At 39.0% G+C, this 20,462-nt stretch overlaps 2 protein-coding genes across 3 annotated transcripts; both read left to right on the forward strand.

Annotated features, from left to right (window-relative positions):
* The first annotated feature begins 1,829 nt into the window (after positions 1-1,829).
* Positions 1,830-3,398, forward strand: LOC122277057 (MDIS1-interacting receptor like kinase 2-like). Its single transcript, XM_043086938.1, has 2 exons — positions 1,830-2,070; positions 2,623-3,398. Exons 1-2 carry the CDS (start codon positions 1,830-1,832, stop codon positions 3,396-3,398), a joined length of 1,017 nt encoding a protein of 338 aa, XP_042942872.1.
* Positions 2,915-19,634, forward strand: LOC122275904 (MDIS1-interacting receptor like kinase 2-like). 2 transcript variants are annotated; one of them, XM_043085241.1, is made up of 3 exons: positions 2,915-3,693; positions 4,783-4,836; positions 5,766-6,312. In XM_043085241.1, exons 1-3 carry the CDS (start codon positions 3,411-3,413, stop codon positions 5,825-5,827), a joined length of 399 nt encoding a protein of 132 aa, XP_042941175.1. In that variant the 5' UTR covers positions 2,915-3,410; the 3' UTR covers positions 5,828-6,312. The 2 variants fall into 2 exon arrangements, with proteins under 2 accessions (XP_042941175.1, XP_042941176.1); XM_043085242.1 differs by lacking the exons at positions 4,783-4,836; positions 5,766-6,312 and adding an exon at positions 19,015-19,634.
* The last annotated feature ends 828 nt before the right edge of the window (positions 19,635-20,462 follow it).

The following is a 20,462-nucleotide window of genomic DNA, read 5'->3' on the forward strand; positions in this document are numbered from 1 at the left end:
TAGTTTGGTCCGGTCCACGGTCCATGATTCCACGGACTGAAGTGGACCGGACCGACTGAATTAAAAATATATATTTTTATTTTATATATATATATTATTTCATATAATTAATTATGTAATTTTCATCTAATCTATTCCCATTTATAATATAAAATTTTAAATATGTAATTACAAAATAATATTCTATTAATTAAGTAGTGTATATTATCAATCAATTATAACCAATTCACCATTAACTAATTACTAACATCTACATTTATATCTAATTAAAGTTATTAGATAAATGTTTTGTAAAATACCTAAATTGTAAGTAAATATAAAACAATTGGTAAATTATAAATTAACTAACCTAATATGAATTCCCCATTATGTATATATGTATATAGTATATATATATATATATATTATGATTTATATATAAATATAATTTATAATTTAGAATATGTATTATGTATGTATATATAATTTATAATATGTATCATTGACCATATAAAATTTCTTTTTAATGAGTTAGTTGCATAATCTACATTAATAATTTACTTAATTTTAATTTAGTAATTTAAATAAAATGTTTAATTGATTTATTTAGAAAAAAAAAAAGAATAATTGGATCAGACCAAATGGACCGATCGAATGGGACCGGACCGAATGGACCGACTAGATGTTTGGTCCGATCCGGTCCGGAAAAATGATAAACCGAAAAAATGATGGACCGAATCGAACTGGACCAAAACCGACCGGACCGGACCGTTTTCACCCCTAGTGGTATTCGACGTAAAGCAGCTAATCATCTGTGAAGGAGATAAAAGAAAAGAAAAGGGCGAGAAGAAGACAGAGTTGGTGTAGGTGAGAAATGAGTGGGAGATTTGGTGAGATGCTGTCAGGGGAAAGAATCCAAAATAAAGAAAAGATTTACGAAAAGGCACGGCGTAGATAAGGGATCAAAGGAGAAAAGAAAGAGAAAAATGATACTCGCTGAAAACAATCAAACAAACGTGAGTCACCTAAACCTTGTTATTTTATTTTATTTACGTTCTTTTTAATATATCTTACTTTCATTTATTTTCCATAGAAGTCTTTGACGGGTTGGGTCAGTGCAGAGTTCCATTCTTGTCGACAGAGTTCTTTTAAAAAGTAAAGACCAAATAATACGTCGAGGCTCTGTTTCTTGCCCAATCATATACACAAGTCAATGAGTCGTCGCATGCATTATTAATATACATAAGTCTTGAGGGTCTATTTCTAAGAAACTAATACATAAATATAATTAAGAAAAGACTTGCGGAAAGACACGGTGAAGATAAGGGATGAGAGGAGAAAAGTCTCCACGTCCATCAAAGTCTTTGACGAGGTCAGTGCAGAATTCATTCATTCAATTATTGTTTGATTCCCCGGTCAGCTCCAGACCAAATAATTATTACTTCAAGCAATAATTTTTCCAATCGCATAGTTAATTGAACACTTATTCATTTATGATCCAACGTATAGCATAGTTATTAGAAATTTAAATAATTTTTAAAAGTTACAGAATTTTAAAAGTAAAAAACACTTGGCTTTAATTTATTCATGTCGTTAAAATGCATTAATATACTTTAAATTCATTTAGAAAACAATAATTAAGAGCAATTCCCCAATTGGGCCTGTCCACGTTGCCGTTATAATTAATACATGAATATATATAGTCAATGAGTCGTCGCATGCATTAATATACACAAGTCTTGAGGGAAATTATATTAGTCATCATGAACATATATATATGGTACTAATAGGTCATTACTCATAAAAATGGCAGCCTCCTCCGTTTTCATTTCCAATATACCGATAGTAGCATGGGCTATCTGGTCTTTTTATGCGGAAAGTGTTTGGATAATGCACTTCATCAGCTTGTTAACGTTGCAGTAGCATCTGGATCAATATCTGCCCTTCAACTTGAACAAGCCAAGGCTTTGCAGCAGACTGGGTGGTGGCCATCCAATAGTAATATTTCAAGTGCTTGCGACTGGAATGGTATTACTTGCAATGCTGGTGGAAGCGTCACAAACATCGTTAGATTTAATCGAAGTTTGAAAGGTCAGTTGAAACTCAACTTCTCTTTCTTCCCAAATTTAGTCACTCTTGATCTTGGTTGGAACAACCTTACAGGGCTCATCCCACTTGAGATAGGGATGCTAAAAAATCTGATTTATTTATACCTTTCTGGAAACATGCTTGTTGGTCCAATCCCAACCACTCTGGGTCATCTAACTAATTTGAGATTTTTAGATCTTGCTCAGAATAAAATTAATGGATCCATTCCCCCCGAAATAGGGATGCTGAAAAATCTAATCCATTTATCCATTTATTCGAACATGCTTGTCGGTCCAATCCCTTCCACAATTAGTCATTTAACTAATTTGGAATTTTTGGACCTTAGTCAAAATCAAATCCATGGATCCATTCCCCACGAAATAGGGATGCTGAAAAATCTGACCAATTTATATCTTGATTGGAACATGCTTATCGGTCCAATCCCTTCCACAATTGGTCATTTAACTAATTTGGAATATTTGAACCTTCATTCAAACATGCTCGTCGGTCCAATCCCTATCACCTAGGATAATTTAACTGATTTGAAATATTTAGACCTTAGTGTAAACAACTTAACTGGAAGCAATCTCTATCACGAGCATAACCTTCATTGGGTGACATATGTTAACCTTAGTCACAACTTTTTGAGCGAAGAAATACCAGTTGCGCTTGGGAGTATTGCACTAGTACGCCATCTCCGGAGTTTGGACCTTAGCTTCAATAATTTTACAGGCAACATTCCCTCTTCCCTTATTGAAATACATGCACTCAACTTGTCACACAATTCTTTGAAGGGTCAAATTCCAGATGGTTTTGATAAGCATCATAAATCCTACACATTAATTGGCAATAGGGATTTATGCGGTCAATTCAAGATTTTCCCTCCATGTCCCAAAAGCAAAAAATCAATCGCAACCAAAATAGAAATTTTTGCTCCCATCACCACTTTCCTCATATTCCTAGTTATTGGAGGTATTCTCTTGTCTCGTTGTGTGTTCAAAGAAAATCAACTTGAGTTAAGAGAATCTAAGAATGGAAACATATTCTCGATATGGAATTATGATAGACATATTGCATATGAAGACATCATTGAAGCAACCGAGGATTTTGACATCAAATATTACATTGGAACAGGTGGTTATGGTAGCGTTTACAAAGCTAAATTACCAAGCGGAAATGTGGTTGCCTTAAAGAAGCTTCATCAGAGAGAGGCTGAGAATCCTATTTTCTTTAGGAGTTTTATGAATGAGGTAAGGGTGTTAACAAAGATTCGATATCGAAATATTGTGAAGCTGCGTGGGTTTTGTGTACATAAAGGATGCAAATTTTAAATTTATGAGTACATGGAAAGGGGAAGCCTATTTTGTATCCTAAGAAATGTTGATGAAGCTAAGGAACTAGATTGGAGCAAGAGGGTAAACATCATCAAAGGCGCAGCACACGCCTTATCTTACATGCATCATGCATGCATCCCAGCAATTGTTCATAGAGATATATCATCAAACAACATTTTGCTAAACTTCGAGTTCCAAGGTTTTATCTCTGACTTTGGAACTGCTAAACTCCTTGATCCTGACTCTTCCAATCAAACATTAGTTGCTGGCACTTATGGTTATATTGCCCCAGGTATATTGTTAATTGGTTATTTTTACTCCAACAATGTCATTTAAATTATTTAATTAAGAATATCGAATATAATTATTCCATTAGTCATGTATCTAAACAATTTTCAAGTTTATTTTTCTTTACTATTTTTTTCTTTGTCAAATTTACAATTTATGAATCATTAACACCAATTAAGCTAAAAGGATATTAAGTTGACAAAACTAAAAAAACATTTAACATAATCTAAAATCCCAATAATCTAAAATTATAAATTTAATTAGATATTTTTGTTCTTCATTTAAATGTTTTGCACAATCGCATATATTATTTAATAATAATACATTTGGAGAGTGGATAATGAGACTATATAGGAATAGTTTTCAATTAGCAATAATATAATAATATATAGAGTAGCTTCCTATAATCAAAGTTTGAAGATTTAATTTTTTTTTTCAAATTTATAAATTTTTTAGATTCAACTTATATCCTCTACAACTCATTTTTGTGAACTTTTTTTTTATTTTTCAGAATATTATATAATGAAGTTATCACAACTTTGTAGTCTTTTGCTTTAAAAGACTTATATTTTAAAAACTAAAGATTAGATGTATTACTGTTCATTTAATAAGCTTGACCGAATTATATATTATTTAATTTTTATATAATAATATAATTGATCAAGTGATGACGTCACTTTATAAATAGACATCAGATATTTAAATAATATGCCATTTTCATTTAATAATATCACTTCCTAAAAAAATAATATATTTAATTAGATATATTATTTTCAATTTATAAATCCAATCAATATTTATAGTGGAGTGGTTGAGAACTTGAGGGCGTGGCTTCGTATGAGTAAAAATTTATGCTTTGAAGGTTATATAGAGCATATAGTTTAAATAAAATTAATAAATATTGATATATTCGGCTCTTTTCAGTGCCACCTATAAATTCCAAAATTAATACGAGAAGCCATGTTGAACAAATGGCTCAAAAAATACTATTGACCATTACTGTTTGCATGGAATCCTGCACAATTGCAAACACTCCTTTTAAAAGGTATTGACCGTATTTAGTTATCCTCATCGTTTTTTTCTTTCTGTACAGAGTTTGCTTACACAATGACAGTCACTGAAAAATGTGATGTATATAGCTTTGGAGTTAGGGCTGTAAATAAACCAGTCTGTTCGATAGCTCGCTCGGTACTCGCTCAGTTAAATTCGAATCGAACTCGACTCGTGAAAAAAAAAAGCTCGTTCGTTAAAGCAGATGCTCGCTCAATTTGTAAATGATACATACTCGACAAAACTCGACTCGACTAGACTAAGGCTCGTTTAGGCTCGCTCGTTTATGCTCGAGTCGACTCGCTAGCTCGACTCGATTAAAATTCATTCATATATTAATAAATATATACATACACCTATGCATGTATATATGTATTAGCTAATAATATAAGCATACCACTTTTATAATTAAATATATAATATGTATTCTAATTACTTATGTCTATATAGTAAATATACTACATAGGTATATTTTATAATTTGTATAATAATTAGTTGATAAAATTTAATAATTTCATATACTAGTATGTGGAAACCATATATGAAATATTGAAATAGATATATTCTATCATATTAAGTATATGTATTAATAATATATGTAGGCATATAATATATTGTTATTTTGGATAAATATCAACTAGTTAGATATTAATTATTTATAAATTTTTTAAAATTTTATAATTTAATAGAGGTTCTACTTGTTAATTGTATAAATTTAATATTAATTCTTATTTATTTATTTATTTATTTATTTATTTATTTATTTTATTAATTATTAAATCTTATTAAAAATAATAATTCAAGTTCGAGCTCGAGCTCGAGCTCGACTCGACTCGAACTCGTTTGTGGGACGAACTCGAGCTCGAGCTCGAGTTAAGATTTCAAGTTATTGAGTCGAGCTCGAACAAAGAATTAAAAAAAATCTCGAGCTCGGGCTCAAGCTCGAGCTCGAGTATTTTGAGTCGAGCTCGAGTTCGACAAGCCAAAGCTCGGCTCGACTCGACTCGATTACAGCCCTATTTGGAGTGGTGGCACTAGAAGTATTAATGGGAAGGCATCCAGGAGAACTCTTGTCCTCATTATCATAATCTTAAAACATGATGCTAAATGAAATATTAGACCAACGCCTGCCACCTCCAAATCGTCTAATTGGACAGGATATTTTGCTCATTGCTACAATAGCATTTGCATGCCTTCATACTTAGCCAAAGTCTCGACCTACAATGAAATGTGTGTCACAAGAATTTCTCTCTTGCAAAAAGCTGAATGTCATACCTTTGACTACGGTTTCACTCCCGCAACTGAGGAAACAAGCAACATATATTGTTGGATCAGGGTTTGCTTATTGTTAGGGTGTTTTGTGTGTTTTCAATGTGTCATTTACATTTCTTCGTCTTTTTTCAAGAAAAATATTATTTGTAAGTATTCCAAATCACCCCATAAACATGAAGTACCCACTTTTCAAAGTTGGAAGCGGCTGAAATAGAATGGGGCCGGTGTGTTTGTATGAGATAAGTGTGCAAATATAAAGTAGAAGTGAATTAAGTAAAATCTCATAGAGAATTTCAGCAAATTCATAATTTTTTTTATCATGAACAGCAGACTTTTCAAAATATCTTTGATATCAAGATCATCCCCAACTTCTTTGGTCAGACATTTGGTTTGCTCTCCAATGGTCACCAGTTCAAGTCCCCTCAGGGCCACTGGATGTTTAATTGGCCATTAACTTCACGGATCCGTGGGATTAGTCGAGGTGCACGTAAGCTAACCCAGACACCCATGAAAATAAATAAATAAATAAATAAAAACTTTTAAACCTTGAATGGAGTCTTTTGATACTCATATTTGATCTTAATTGTATAAAAAAATATATTTAAATAAGATTACAGAAAGTGTAAAAATATACATGTTAACTTTTTGTGTGTTAGGAAAAAAAGGAAACCATTAATCAAGAACAAATATATGACAAAAGAGAAAGGGGACAGGTTATGATGAGGAACTTAACTACCTTGTAAACATATGAGATGTTAGTTTTGCCAGGACTTGTAACTATAATTCCACCTTGCTGCCTGAGAAACAACAAACTTATTGAAAGCAGACAACTCATATTTGACAAACTTAGCCTAAATAGATAAAGATCATTGAACCAACTGTCTTATTGAAGGTAGGCCTTATAATCTGTGATGACCCGCTTTTGAGTGTATTTTCGCTGAAATGGTTGTTTTTATTTTAATTAATATTTTAGTTATTTATTTTAATTTATTTGCGTTTTAAAATTATTTTTTTTATTTAATTGATGTTGTGTTTCATTTCTTTTAGTTGTTTTGTGGTTTTTAATATCTTCGCGGCGGTTTAGTGTTGTTTTTCCCGGACTGAGGATTAGACCTCGTCTTTTCCCTACATCTCTTTCCATTTTTCCTTTTCTTGTTCCTTTTTCTCTTTTTCCTTCTTTCTTTTTCCTTTCTTTTTCTTTTTCTTTTTCTTTCTTTTTTCCCTCTCTCCCCCCGGTCTCTCTCTCTCTCTCTCCTCTCCCTCACGACGGAAGCTTCAACTCCCCGGCTTACTGCCGTTCGGCCACCATGCGGCTCACCGCCGGTCCCATTCGCTTCGTCTCCCTCCGGCGCACCTCCCCACCGAAACTCACCCCCAACCGGCCGGCCGTTTGGCCGGAAATCCTCCTTAAAGCCCGCATGGCTTTGGCTCCGATCCGCCGCCGTCGCTCCACCTCCGACCACCATTTCTTCACCACTTCATCACCGGTCCCTTGCCGTCCTAACCCACCTATTTCCGGCCTCCAACGACCACTGGAACAGCTCCTACGAGCTAGCTTTCCTTTTTGGGAAATCCATCCTCTTTCCGGCAATTTCGCCGCCACCCACGGCCAACCACCACTTTCAATAGCTTCAATACCATCCCTAGATCATTCCCTATCAATCCCAAGCCCTAGTTTGTCCCCGTTCAAAAGTGAGTTTTTCACAACCCACGGCCACAGTGAATTTTCACTGTGACGTTGCTTTTTCGCCGCCGTTACGCCTCGTGTTTTCTAAAATTGCCATATAGCGCTGTAAGTATTTTCCAAACCATATTTTCAGATTTAAAAATATATTGCTCATTCAATAATTTTATCTGCTGGTTGGTTGATTCCGGACTGAGTCCGAGGAGTTCGGGGGTCGGATGGATGGAGGACGGAGTTACTTGTTTTATTGATTTACGTTGGTTGGTTATTTTTGTGCATTGTTATGGCATTACATGGTGCATGCACGTGTATTTTTGTTTAAGTGTGAAAAGCCTGTGTATTGGCGTAAGAGGTCTTACGGGTGCGTGTGTATCACGACCCCAAGCCGGGATGGGGTATTATCCCGGTGGAGCTCCTCTGGTCACTCAGGAGTGGAATAAACTGAGTGATGTCCCCTGAGTTGTCGCTAGACGACGGGAGCGGGGGCTAGGGGTTGCTTGGCAACGAACGAGCCGGGCGCGGAACCGGGCATCGCTCTACGCACCGACTCCGTGGCCCTTCGCTGGTGAGGGCTAGAGGATGCTTAGCTACGAACGCGCGGGGCGCGGAACTAGGCATCGCTCGTTAGGTGTCACATGAGTGATGGTACTCTGCGGTGTGGCACTGGAGCCAGGGTGTGCGGATGACCCCTAGGGGAGGTCATGGTGCATACGGATAAAATGGACAATGGTTTGAGACGGATAAAAGCCAAATGTGACTTTTGGCGTGTTTTTCGGAAAGGATGTGTTTTTGGGCCAAATGGGTTTTTTTTTGGCGTGTGTGGAAAAAAATCGTGTTTTATGGGCTTTGTACATTGGGCATGTTTCATGCATGTTGTTTGAGTTCTATGTGTTTTTATCTGGTAATGTTTGGGTTTTACTTACCTGCGGTACCATTTTTGGTTCCGTAGCTTTTGGTGCAGAGTTGGAGGACGAAGAGGAGGAGGCTGAGCCCGAGGATGCGGCTCCACCGGGTTGCTGATGCTTTGCTTTATATTTGGTTTAAAACTGTATTTGTGTTTTTGTAATATTTTATCTATGTATATTTTAAACAGCTTGTATTACGTTAAGAAAAATTCTGGTACTTAGTTATGACTTTCGTTATCCGCTGCGTGTTTCTTCGTGCACATATGTTGCCTTTGCACACACTTGGCACCCGTCGATAGGATAGTGACCCCGAGTTGTCACCATCCGGACGTCTCGATTTCCCCGTATTCGGGCGTGGAGATTTGGGGGCGTCACAGGTGGTATCAGAGCGGTTTGGCTCTGGGTAAAACCACATGTCCCGTAGGCAGTACCAGAATGCTTTTTAAAGTTGTGTTTTAAAAATTATGTTAAGTACAGTTGTTTTATTTGTTTTATTTGTTTGAGCTTGTTTGTTTGTTTGTATTTATTTGGTTATGTTTTTGCAAGCTGGTTTCTTTTGTTTCTTGCTGTGTGGTGTTGGTTTTGTTTTTGTTGGTTTTATGATGGTTTTATTTGTTTTCTTAAAGGAGGGTCAAGAGTGGTGTTGTGGCAGGAAAATGGGGAGACCAAGGAAATCTACCCAGGAACCACGGAACAATACCTCCAGGGATGACTCCCTAGCCGAAGCAATATGGCAGATGACGGAATTTATGCAGCAGAGTGCGAGGTCTCAACAACAAGGACCTTGGCCACAACAAGGGGGTCCTTGGCCACCATCAGGAGGGCCTTGTCCACCATCAGGAGGGCCTTGTCCACAACAAGGAGGGTTTTGGCCACAACCAGGAGGTCCTTGGCCATATCAGGGAGGGCCTTGGATGTATCCAGGAGGGTCCAGTAGCATGGTGCAAGCCGGATGCACCTATGAGCGCTTCCTGGCGCATAGGACTCCACACTTCACTGGAAATGAGGATCCACTTCAGGCTGGAAGATGGATCAAAGATCTGGAGAAAACCTTTGAGGTGTGTGGATGCACTGAGGCACAGCAAGTACTCTACGCCAGCTATCTCTTGCAAGGTACCGCTTCTGATTGGTGGGATACCAAGAGGGTGTTGTTGGAATCTGAACTGGGATCTTTCGCTGCGGTGACCTGGCAGTGTTTTAAGAAGGAGTTCAATGACCGCTTCTTTCCCGCATCGGTAAGGAAGTAAAAGGCAAGAGAGTTCTCAAATCTGGTCCAAGGGGGCGCGACAGTGGAACAATACGCTCGGAGGTTCATCGAACTTGAGCGATTTGCTCCTCACCTTGTCGCCACTGAGGAGATGCGAGCAGATCGTTTCCAGGAGGGGCTACGTCATGACATACGCCGTATGGTGGTCAGCCATCGGATATCCACTTTTCAGGAATTAGTGGATGTGGCCACCCTTGTGGAGCGGGAAAATAATCTGAGTGTGGGCTCCCCTCCAGGGTATAAGAGGCGGAGTTTTTCTAGTGAAGGAAGCAGCTCGGGTTCGCCCCAGAAGTTTGTTCAGCGGACCGGAACTCGACCTCAAACGTCCTCAGGTGTTCGTATGGGAGGACGGGTGCCTATTTGTGGAGCTTGTAATAGAGCTCACGAGGGCGAGTGTCGGATGAGTGGCGGACCCCAGTGTTACCGGTGCGGCCAAGTGGGACATATCGCTCAGGATTGCTCCGTCAGAGTTCAAGGAAGCTGTGGAGGTAGACACGGTGGAAGAACCAACCCGAGACAAGCAGTGCAAGCCCGGGTTTATGCTGTCACACCCGGAGAGGTGGATGATGAGGCACCAGCGACCCATGATGCTGGAGTAATTACAGGAAGAGTCCGTTTGTATGAGTTTTATGCTTGTACTTTGTTTGATTCCGGTGCTTCACGGTCGTTTGTATCTTCCACGTTTGCTCGGGTGTGTAATTTGGTCACGGAGCCGTTGCCGAAGTCTATGGTAGTGGCTCTACCCGATGGTGAGATGGTGTAGTGTTCCAAGGTTGCTTTGGGATGCCCGTTAAATTTTGAGGGAAGGTTCTTGGATGCTGATTTGGTGGTGTTCAAGTTGTTGGGTTTTGATATCATCCTCGGGATGGATTGGCTATACCGATATTCCGCGAGTATTAATTGCAGAAGTCGGATAATTAGCTTTCAGCTTCCAGATGGTGATTGTCTGGAATTTTTGGGGAGTAGATTAAAAGAAAAACCGATAATTATATCGGCGATTCAGGCAAGAAGAGAGATTGCATGGGGAGCGGATGCATTCTTGGTGCAGATGGTGTCCACGCCGTCTGAGAAGAAGTCTTTGGCAGACATTCCAGTTGTGGAAGAATTCTCCGATGTGTTTGTGGATGAATTGCCCGGACTACCCCCTGTTCGGGAGATGGAGTTTGTTATAGACTTGGAACCTGGAGCGGCTCCTATGCATAAAGCTCCTTATCGCATGGCACCGGCTGAATTGAAAGAGTTGAAGACTCAGTTGCAAGAACTGGTAGAGAAGGGATTTATTCAGCCTAGTACGTCGCCGTGGGGTGCACCAGTTTTATTTGTTAAAAAGAAAGATGGAACCCTCCGTATGTGCATTGATTATCGGGAATTGAATAAGGTGACCATCAAAAATAAATATCCTCTCCCGCGGATAGATGATTTGTTTGATCAGCTTCAAGGAGCAGCTGTGTTCTCTAAGATTGATCTGAGGTCGGGATACTACCAGCTGAGAATCAGAGACCAGGATGTGCCTAAAACTGCTTTCAGGTCGAGGTATGGGCATTATGAATTTAAAGTGATGCCGTTTGGGTTAGCTAATTCCCCTGCAGCTTTCATGGATTTGATGAATCGAGTGTTTCAACCTTATCTGGATTCCTTTGTGGTAGTATTTATTGATGATATACTGATTTATTCCCGAGATGTGGAAGAGCATGTGTATCATCTTAGTCTGGTACTTGAGAGATTGAGAGAACACCAGCTATACGCCAAGCTCAGCAAGTGTGAATTCTGGTTGGAAGAAGTTAAATTTCTTAGGCATGTAATTTCCCGGGGCGGAGTGGCTGTTGATCCTAGTAAGGTAGAAGCCATTTTGTCATGGCAGCGCCCGACTACAGTGCGCGAGGTCAGGAGTTTCTTGGGGCTCGCCGGATACTACCGAAGATTTGTAGAGGGTTTTTCTCGCCTATCCGGACCTCTCACAGCTTTGACTCAGAAGAATACAGAATTTGTTTGGTCAGAGAAATGTGAGAGAAGCTTCCAGGAATTAAAGAACAGGTTGACGACGGCACCAGTGTTAGCGCTCTCAGAACCGCACAAGCCATTCGTAGTCTTCAGTGATGCGTCTAAGTTTGGTTTGGGTTGTGTCCTTATGCAGGAAGGACGGGTTGTAGCCTATGCATCTCGTCAGCTAAAGGACCATGAAAAGAATTATCCGACGCACGATCTAGAATTGGCTGCGATTGTTTTTGCCCTCAAGATCTGGCAGCACTTCTTGTATGGGGAAGCTTGCGAGGTTTTTACCGATCACAAGAGCTTGAAGCATTTGTTTTCCCAAAAAAATCTGAATATGAGGCAGAGGCGATGGCTAGAGCTAATCAGTGACTATCAGTGTGAGATCAAGTACCATCCGGGGAAGGCTAATATAGTTGCTGACGCTTTGAGCCGGAAGTCACACTTGGAAGATGAAGCCGAGCCGTCAGAATTGGATTCGTTGCTTTGTGGGATGAGAAGGCTCCTTATAGAGAGTTCGCAGCAAGTGGAGATTTTGTCTTCAGTTCTCGATATTCGGGTAATTGATTTTGAAGAATTGAAAACTCTCCAAAGAAAGGATCCGAAGCTGCTGAACATCAGGAAAAGAGTCAGAAAATCTCGAGGGCCGTTGCACTATAGCATGGATAATGATGGGATACTTCGGTTCCGAGATCGCAGAGTGGTCCCGAAGGACTCAGATTTCAAAGAACGGATCATGGCGGAAGCTCATGCGGCCCCGTATTCAGTTCATCCCGGCAGTACAAAGATGTATCGGGACTTGAAGAAAAATTACTGGTGGGATGGAATGAAGAAGGACGTTGCCTTATATGTGGAGAAATGCCACACATGCCGTCAGGTAAAGGCCAAGCATCAGAGACCTGCAGGTATGCTCCAACCCCTCCCTATTCCTGAGTGGAAGTGGGATGACATCACGATGGACTTCGTAGTGGGTTTGCCGAGAACGCCTAGTGGGAAGAATTCTGTTTGGGTGATTGTGGACCGGTTAACGAAAAGTGCTCATTTTCTGCCTGTTAATAACACCGATTCTTTGGGTAAGTTGACCCGTTTGTATGTCAAAGAGATAGTGCGGCTACACGGCGTACCAAAGAGTATAGTGTCGGATCGAGACCCGAGGTTTACGTCGCAGTTCTGGAAGAGTTTGCAGGCAGCTTTGGGTACTAAGTTGAAGTTCAGTACTGCTTATCACCCGCAGACAGACGGCCAGTCAGAGCGCACCATTCAGACCCTGGAAGACATGTTGCGAGCATGTGTCATGGAATTCCAAGGAAGTTGGGAAAACCATTTGCCGCTCATCGAGTTTGCATACAATAACAGCTTCCATGCGACCATTCAGATGGCTCCCTATGAAGCTCTTTATGGGAGAAAGTGCAGGTCGCCCTTGTGTTGGGATGAAGTTGGGGAGAGTAGGATAATTGGACCCAAAATAATTCAAGAGATGCAAAACCAAGTCCGGATCATCAGAGATAAAATGGCGGCAGCTCAGAGTCGCCAGAAGAGTTACGCTGATACCAAGAGGAGAGAGTTGTCGTTTGAAGTTGGTGATTGGGTTTACCTTAAAGTCTCTCCCATGAGAGGTGTTAAGCGTTTTGGTAAGAAGAGAAAGCTAGATCCGAGGTACGTCGGCCCTTTTCAGATTCTGGAGAGAGTAGGGTCCGTCGCCTATAGAGTTGCTTTGCCAGATTATTTTGGGGATGTTCATGATGTCTTCCACGTATCATCCCTGAAGAAGAGCTTTGGACAGCAAGAACCACGCTTCGTCGACCCAGCGGGTATTCAGTTGCAACCGGATCTCACTTATGAAGTTGTTCCGTCGCAGATTTTGGATTGGAAGAAGCAACAGTTAAGGTCCAAGACGATACCTTTGGTTAAAGTGGCTTGGGGAGATCCGTTAGCTCAAGACTTCTCTTGGGAGCGAGCAGCGAACATGAGGGAGCAGTACCCGTATTTGTTCGAATAGAGAAGGTATGTATCTTAATCTTGATCACAGATGGTTTATGTGCTTTCTTGTGGCTTGTTTTAAGTTGGTGGTTGATCTGCAAATTTCGACGACCAAATTTGTTTTTAAGGAGGGGAGGATGTGATGACCCGTTTTTGAGTGTATTTTCATTGAAATAGTTGTTTTTATTTTAATTAATATTTTAGTTATTTATTTTAATTTATTTGCGTTTTAAAATTATTTTTTTTATTTAATTGATGTTGTGTTTCATTTCTTTTAGTTGTTTTGTGGTTTTTAATATCTTCGCGGCGGTTTAGTGTTGTTTTTCCCGGACTGAGGATTAGACCTCGTCTTTTCCCTACATCTCTTTCCCTTTTTCCTTTTCTTTTTCCTTTTTCTCTTTTTCCTTCTTTCTTTTTCCTTTCTTTTTCTTTTTCTTTCTTTTTTCCCTCTCTCTTTCCCGCTCGAGCCCCCCCGGTCTCTCTCTCTCTCTCCTCTCCCTCACGCCGGAAGCTTCAACTTCCCGGCTTACCGCCGTCCGGCCACCGTGCGGCTCACCGCCGGTCTCATTCGCTTCGTCTCCCTCCGGCGCACCTCCCCACCGAAACTCACCCCCAACCGGCCGGCCGTTTGGCCGGAAATCCTCCTTAAAGCCCGCACGGCTTTGGCTCCGATCCGCCGCCGTCGCTCCACCTCCGGCCACCATTTCTTCACCACTTCATCACCGGTCCCTTGCCGTCCTAACCCACCTATTTACGGCCTCCAACGACCACTGGAACAGCTCCTACGAGCTAGCTTTCCTTTTTGGAAAATCCGGCCTCTTTCTGGCGATTTCGCCGCCACCCACGGCCAACCACCACTTCCAATAGCTTCACAACCATCCCTAGACCATTCCCTCTCAATCCCAAGCCCTAGTTTGTCCCCGTTCAAAAGTAGGTTTTTCACAACCCACGGCCACAGTGAATTTTCACTGTGACGTTGCTTTTTCGCCGCCGTTTGCAACACCTCGTGTTTTCTAAAATTGCCATATAGCGCTGTAAGTATTTTCCAAACCCTATTTTCAGATTTAAAAATATATTGCTCATTCAATAATTTTATCTACTGGTTGGTTGATTCCGGACTGAGTCCGAAGAGTTCGGGGGTCGGATGGATGGAGGACGGAGTTACTTGTTTTGTTGATTTACGTTGGTTGGTTATTTTTGTGCATTGTTATGGCATTACATGGTGCATGCACGTGTGTTTTTGTTTAAGTGTGAAAAGCCTGTGTATTGGCATAAGAGGTCTTACGGGTGCGTGTGTATCACGACCCCAAACCGGGATGGGGTATTATCCCGGTGGAGCTCCTCTGGTCACTCGGGAGGGGAATAAACTGAGTGATGTCCCCTGAGTTGTCGCTAGACGACGGGAGCGGGGGCTAGGGGTTGCTTGGCTACGAACGCACCGGGCGCGGAACCGAGCATCGCTCTACGCACCGACTCCGTGGCTCTTCGCTGGTGAGGGCTAGAGGATGCTTGGCTACGAACGCGCGGGGCGCGAAACTGAGCATCGCTCGTTAGGTGTCACATGCGTAGTGGTACTCTGCGATGTGGCACTGGAGCCAGGGTGTGCGGATGACCCCTAGGGGAGGTCATGGTGCATACGGATAAAATGGACAATGGTTTGAGACGGATAAAGGCCAAATGTGACTTTTGGCATGTTTTTCGGAAAGGATGTGTTTTTGGGCCAAATGGGTTTTTTTTTTGGCGTGTGTGGAAAAAAATCGTGTTTTATGGGCTTTGTGCATTGGGCATGTTTCATGCATGTTGTTTGAGTTCTATGTGTTTTTATCTGGTAGTGTTTGGGTTTTACTTACCTGCGGTACCATTTTTGGTTCCGTAGCTTTTGGTGCAGAGTTGGAGGACGAAGAGGAGGAGGTTGAGCCCGAGGATGCGGCTCCACCGGGTTGCTGATGCTATGCTTTATATTTGGTTTAAAACTGTATTTGTGTTTTTGTAATATTTTATCTATGTATGTTTTAAACAGCTTGTATTACGTTAAGAAAAATTCTGGTACTTAGTTATGACTTTCGTTATCCGCTGTGTGTTTCTTCGTGCACATATGTTGCCTTTGCACACACTTGGCACCCGTCGATAGGATGGTGACCCCCGAACGTCTCGATTTCCCCGTGTTCGGGCGTGGGGATTTGGGGGCGTCACATAATCTATTCAATTCTATACTTTTTTTTTTCCAATTTACCCATTAGTGTAGAGTCAACTGTTGCCAAATTTCTTTGGTGGCTTCTCTGGGATCTTGTTTAAGTCACCAAGGGGATTTAGTTGCGATGGGTCTAGGTTCTGTTGATAATACTGTTAAGTCAAGTTAGGATGCAGGTTTTGTCGATAGTTGCTAAGTGTTCAAGAAAAGAACATAAGTGCATACTTTGATCTCATCATTAAAAAAAATGGATACAATAGTTACAACAAGATGTTTTGCATACCAGCCACCTCTAGTCATGGTATCCTTTTCAAATGAAAGCTTACAGTATTGTCAATAACCTTTCATGTATAACTGCATCATCTTGAGACCTACTTGCAGTGTCACAGAAACAACTAAACTAAGAATTCCTAGATGCAATCACAAAGTGCTAATTTTCACAAATACCTTATGTTAGCCGCAAGTACTAGTACCGAAAAGGGATCTTCATATACTTTAGGAGTAAATGTAGTTGAAACCCCTAAGACAAATTGTAAAGCCTTATACGATAAGTGGGTCGGGTCGGCATAAACTTTTGAAACAATCAACTTTTATTAGTAGGCTACAAAATTAAGACACATTATGATTTTTTATGTTGGGAAGTATAGACTCCATAGCATAAAATTGAAATGATTTCTCTTTCATTCTTTTACACCCTTGCTTTGATAGTAAGGTCTTTCCACAATGCAGGCTACTTTACACCCACATGAATGACACTGTCATTGCTACCATCACCAAACCTTCACCATCTCATCCTCATTATTATCACATTATTGTTGTTATCATCATCATCAATTGGCAACAGAAACAATCGTTCCATATCCACACAGATTTCTATAGCATAAAATTGAACAGATTTCTCATTTATTCTTTTACACCTCTACTTTGAAGATTAGTAAAGTCTTTTTGCAATACATGCTGCTTTGCAACAACAAGAACGACACTGTTAATGCTATCATCACCAAACCTTCACCATCTCATCCTTATCATTACCAAATAATTGCGTTATCATCATCATCAATTGCCAACAAAAACAATGATTCCATATCCACACAGACCCCTTATTATAGAGTAATTGAAATTTCAAGATATAAAAATTGTAAGAACTTAAATATAAACGAGAAATTTCAAACAGAAAAGAAAAAAGGTCTAGAATTGCACATGTAATTGACCCAGAGACACCATCTAATCTCCATGTTTCCATTTTACTCCATTGACAACAAAACCAAAGTAGAACTAGATGTACGACTGCTTATACAATAGAATTCACATACTATACAAATTCTTCATAAACATACCTCCTTTGAATTTTGTTTGCTCAGTAAATGCTCTTGCCTGCATAAAACTAATGCTACCAATTACTTCAAAAATTTATGTTATTTCCATGACAAACAATTGGGACCAAGGGTGAGAAATGATTTTAGTGAAGTATATGTTGTTAGTCACATATTTATCCTTAAAAAACACGTGAAGAGAGCCCTACGTTTCCTCACGAAACTTTCATACATATTTACAATCACCCTTATTCCAAGGATGGCATATTGACACCAACAAATACGCGAGCACCTTATTATTGTATACTTAATTAATCTATTAACTTACTAAAGCAAGTATCAACAGTTAATTTGAAAATTCTACGCCTTTATGTAAATGTAGAAGCCAATTAGAAACAACTACATTTTTATTTAGTGTGTGTAAACCTCTGGGCTCCCCCCCACTCTACTCCTATTTCTCTCTATCTTGTGCTCTTTTGGAAGGCTTGTTAAAATGCATTAATTGTACCACATGCTATTATCCTCCATGATCACAAAGCATGTAAATGATTATGTACATAATTTTTTCTGTTTCTCATATCTGAAAATAGTAGTGGCAGACTTGTGTTCTTTTGGAAGGCTTGTTAAAATGGATTAATTCTTCCACATATGCTGTTATTCTCCATGATCACAAAGTAAGTAAATGATTATGTACATAATTTTTTCTGTTTCTCATATCTGAAAATAGTAATGGCAAACTTGTGTTCTTTTGGAAGGCTTGTTAAAATGCATTAATTCTTCCACATATGCTGTTATTCTCTATGATCACAAAGCAAGTAAATGATTATGTACATAATTTTTTCTGTTTCTCATATCTGAAAATAGTTGTGGCAGACTTGTGTTCTTTTAGAAGGCTTGTTAAAATGCATTAATTCTTCCACATATGTTGTTATTCTCCATGATCACAAAGCAAGTAAATGATTATGTATATAATTTTTATTGTTTCTCATATCTGAAAATAGTAGTGGCAGACTTATGTTTTTGTTTGAAAGGCTTGTTAAAAGGCATTAATTCTTACACATATGCTGTTATTCTCCATGATCACAAGGCAAGTAAATGATTATGTGTTAAATTTTTTCTGTTTCTCATATCTGAAAATAGTAGTGGCAGACTTGTGTTATTCCTTCCAAATTGTAAATTGCAGGGCATGCCATTAGTCAAGCCCCACAAAAAATTAAAAGAATAATCAAGAAAGATGTAAACTATTGCCAAGAAAGATAAAAGAGGAATCAAGAAAGATGTAAACTAATACCTGAAAATATTAGTGGCAGACTTGTGTTATTCCTTCAACTCCAGCTCTTTACCTGGATCCCTAGAAAAACATGTTTGTTATGTTGATAAGTAACTTCAAAAAGATGTAAACTATTGCCAATGTCCATCACTTCTAATTGTAATTTATTTGGCATATAGTGGCCCTATGCTTGAAGGGGTGTGCTTTTATATAATATTATTTTTGCATGTAATAACGGCCACCAATGAGAGATTGCATGACATATATCAACCATAAACGATTCTTAAGATGTTGAGGCCAGGCAAGGGATCTGTTGTTGTTTTCAGTTATTTCAAAATTAGCTAAATGTTACTTTATTTTCTGTCACTGCCTAAATCTCACTAACATCTCCTTGTACATGCTAGAAAATGTGAAATTCCAAGAAGCCATTACTCTAGCTGATGATCTGGCTGAAACTTGTTGATTCCATGGAGGGAATTGTGAAGAGCAATCAACAAGTACACATCACTTCTTTTTCAAAGAAGATACAGGGTTTGGGTATCTTGCTTCTCTTAAGATATATTGCATTTTTTTTATAAAGGATTTCCGGCAAGCCTCTTTATAAATATGTGGTTGCGTCAACACAAATCAATAACAATAAGTATTTGCAATCACCTGACTAGTCATTTTATTTATAAATGCCAGGTTGGACTTGGAGAGAGAGACGTTATCAAGAATGTGATAATGATTACCCCACATGACGTAGTTGTGATGAAGTTGTTCTATCCAACCTACAATGCCCGGGTGCACTTGGTCTAGATAACATTTTTAAATATAAAAGAGCAGGACATTGTGCACTATCTAAATGAATGTTAAGATTGGCTTCTAATGTTTAGAAGCAACAATGTGTACTAAATATTTAGTAGTTTGTAAGTTGTAGGTTCTTCGTTCCATTTGGTCCACTCCCAATGTATAGCCCATAACTACATTGATGTGAATTCTCAACTAGGATTAGATGAATGAATGTGTTTGATATTTCATATTATTAGCAAGAAATGGTGCTTTTTTAAATTGATCCACCATATTCATCAGTGCATATAAGGGAAGTTCTAAGATTTTCTATTATGTTTACTAATTTATAAGTACAGAATATTGGATTTTGGATATTTGTGGTCGTTTCACGTAGGTGAAAAAGTATTAAAAATTCATAAATTAGGTTTAAGGTATTAAACTAAAATTATTTTATTATTTCATCAGGGTCTTTGGGTATATAAATAATTAGGTATGTTCAAGTTACTCACTAAATTGGACATTTAGTGCATTTAGTGATTTAAATAATAATAATTTAGTTGACTGTGTATAAAATGCACTTTCAGACTCCTAGCATCTTCAGTCGAAGCGTAGAAAAAATGGAAAAAAAATGTATTTGCAGCAATTTTTTATCGCTGTAAATACCCCAAGGAAATTATTTTCCAAGCATTGCAAATGAGAAGAAAATTGCTGCAATTAATCAATTGCAGCGATTTATTAACGTTGCAAAACCTCTAAAGCAACGTTAATATGGCGCTACAAACACTATTAAAGAATGAAAGAAGCAATTTGTTGCTTTTGATATGATTGATTTGCAGCGCTTACGAAGTATTTGCAGCGATTTTTTGACCTTGCAAAAAACTTAAAGCAACAAATCAAGAAAATTGTTGCTTTTGAAAATAGTCATTTGCAGCGTTTTTTTTGTTTTTGCAGCGATAGAGTGGCGTTGTCAAAAGTATTAAAAGCAGCAGAAGATTTAATTGTTGCTATAGAATATAACTTATTGCAACATTTTTAACACATTGGAAAAAATGGTAAATGCAACGAAAGCAAACTAAAGTTG

Source organism: Carya illinoinensis, chromosome 9, assembly GCF_018687715.1.
Source record: "Carya illinoinensis cultivar Pawnee chromosome 9, C.illinoinensisPawnee_v1, whole genome shotgun sequence".
In the NCBI taxonomy this organism is placed as follows: Eukaryota; Viridiplantae; Streptophyta; class Magnoliopsida; order Fagales; family Juglandaceae; genus Carya; species Carya illinoinensis.

What these genes read in the sequence shown, in the direction of transcription:
- LOC122277057 (XM_043086938.1), top strand. Translation starts at nt 1,830, where the DNA reads ATGGGCTATCTGGTCTTTTTATGCGGAAAGTGTTTGGATAATGCACTT. An exon ending in ATTTAATCGAAGTTTGAAAG is followed by an intron (nt 2,071 to 2,622) that starts GTCAGTTGAAAC and finishes TGAAATATTTAG; the next exon opens with ACCTTAGTGTAAACAACTTA.
- LOC122275904 (XM_043085241.1), top strand. Translation starts at nt 3,411, where the DNA reads ATGGAAAGGGGAAGCCTATTTTGTATCCTAAGAAATGTTGATGAAGCT. An exon ending in TTATGGTTATATTGCCCCAG is followed by an intron (nt 3,694 to 4,782) that starts GTATATTGTTAA and finishes CTTTCTGTACAG; the next exon opens with AGTTTGCTTACACAATGACA. An exon ending in TGATGTATATAGCTTTGGAG is followed by an intron (nt 4,837 to 5,765) that starts TTAGGGCTGTAA and finishes CCCTATTTGGAG; the next exon opens with TGGTGGCACTAGAAGTATTA.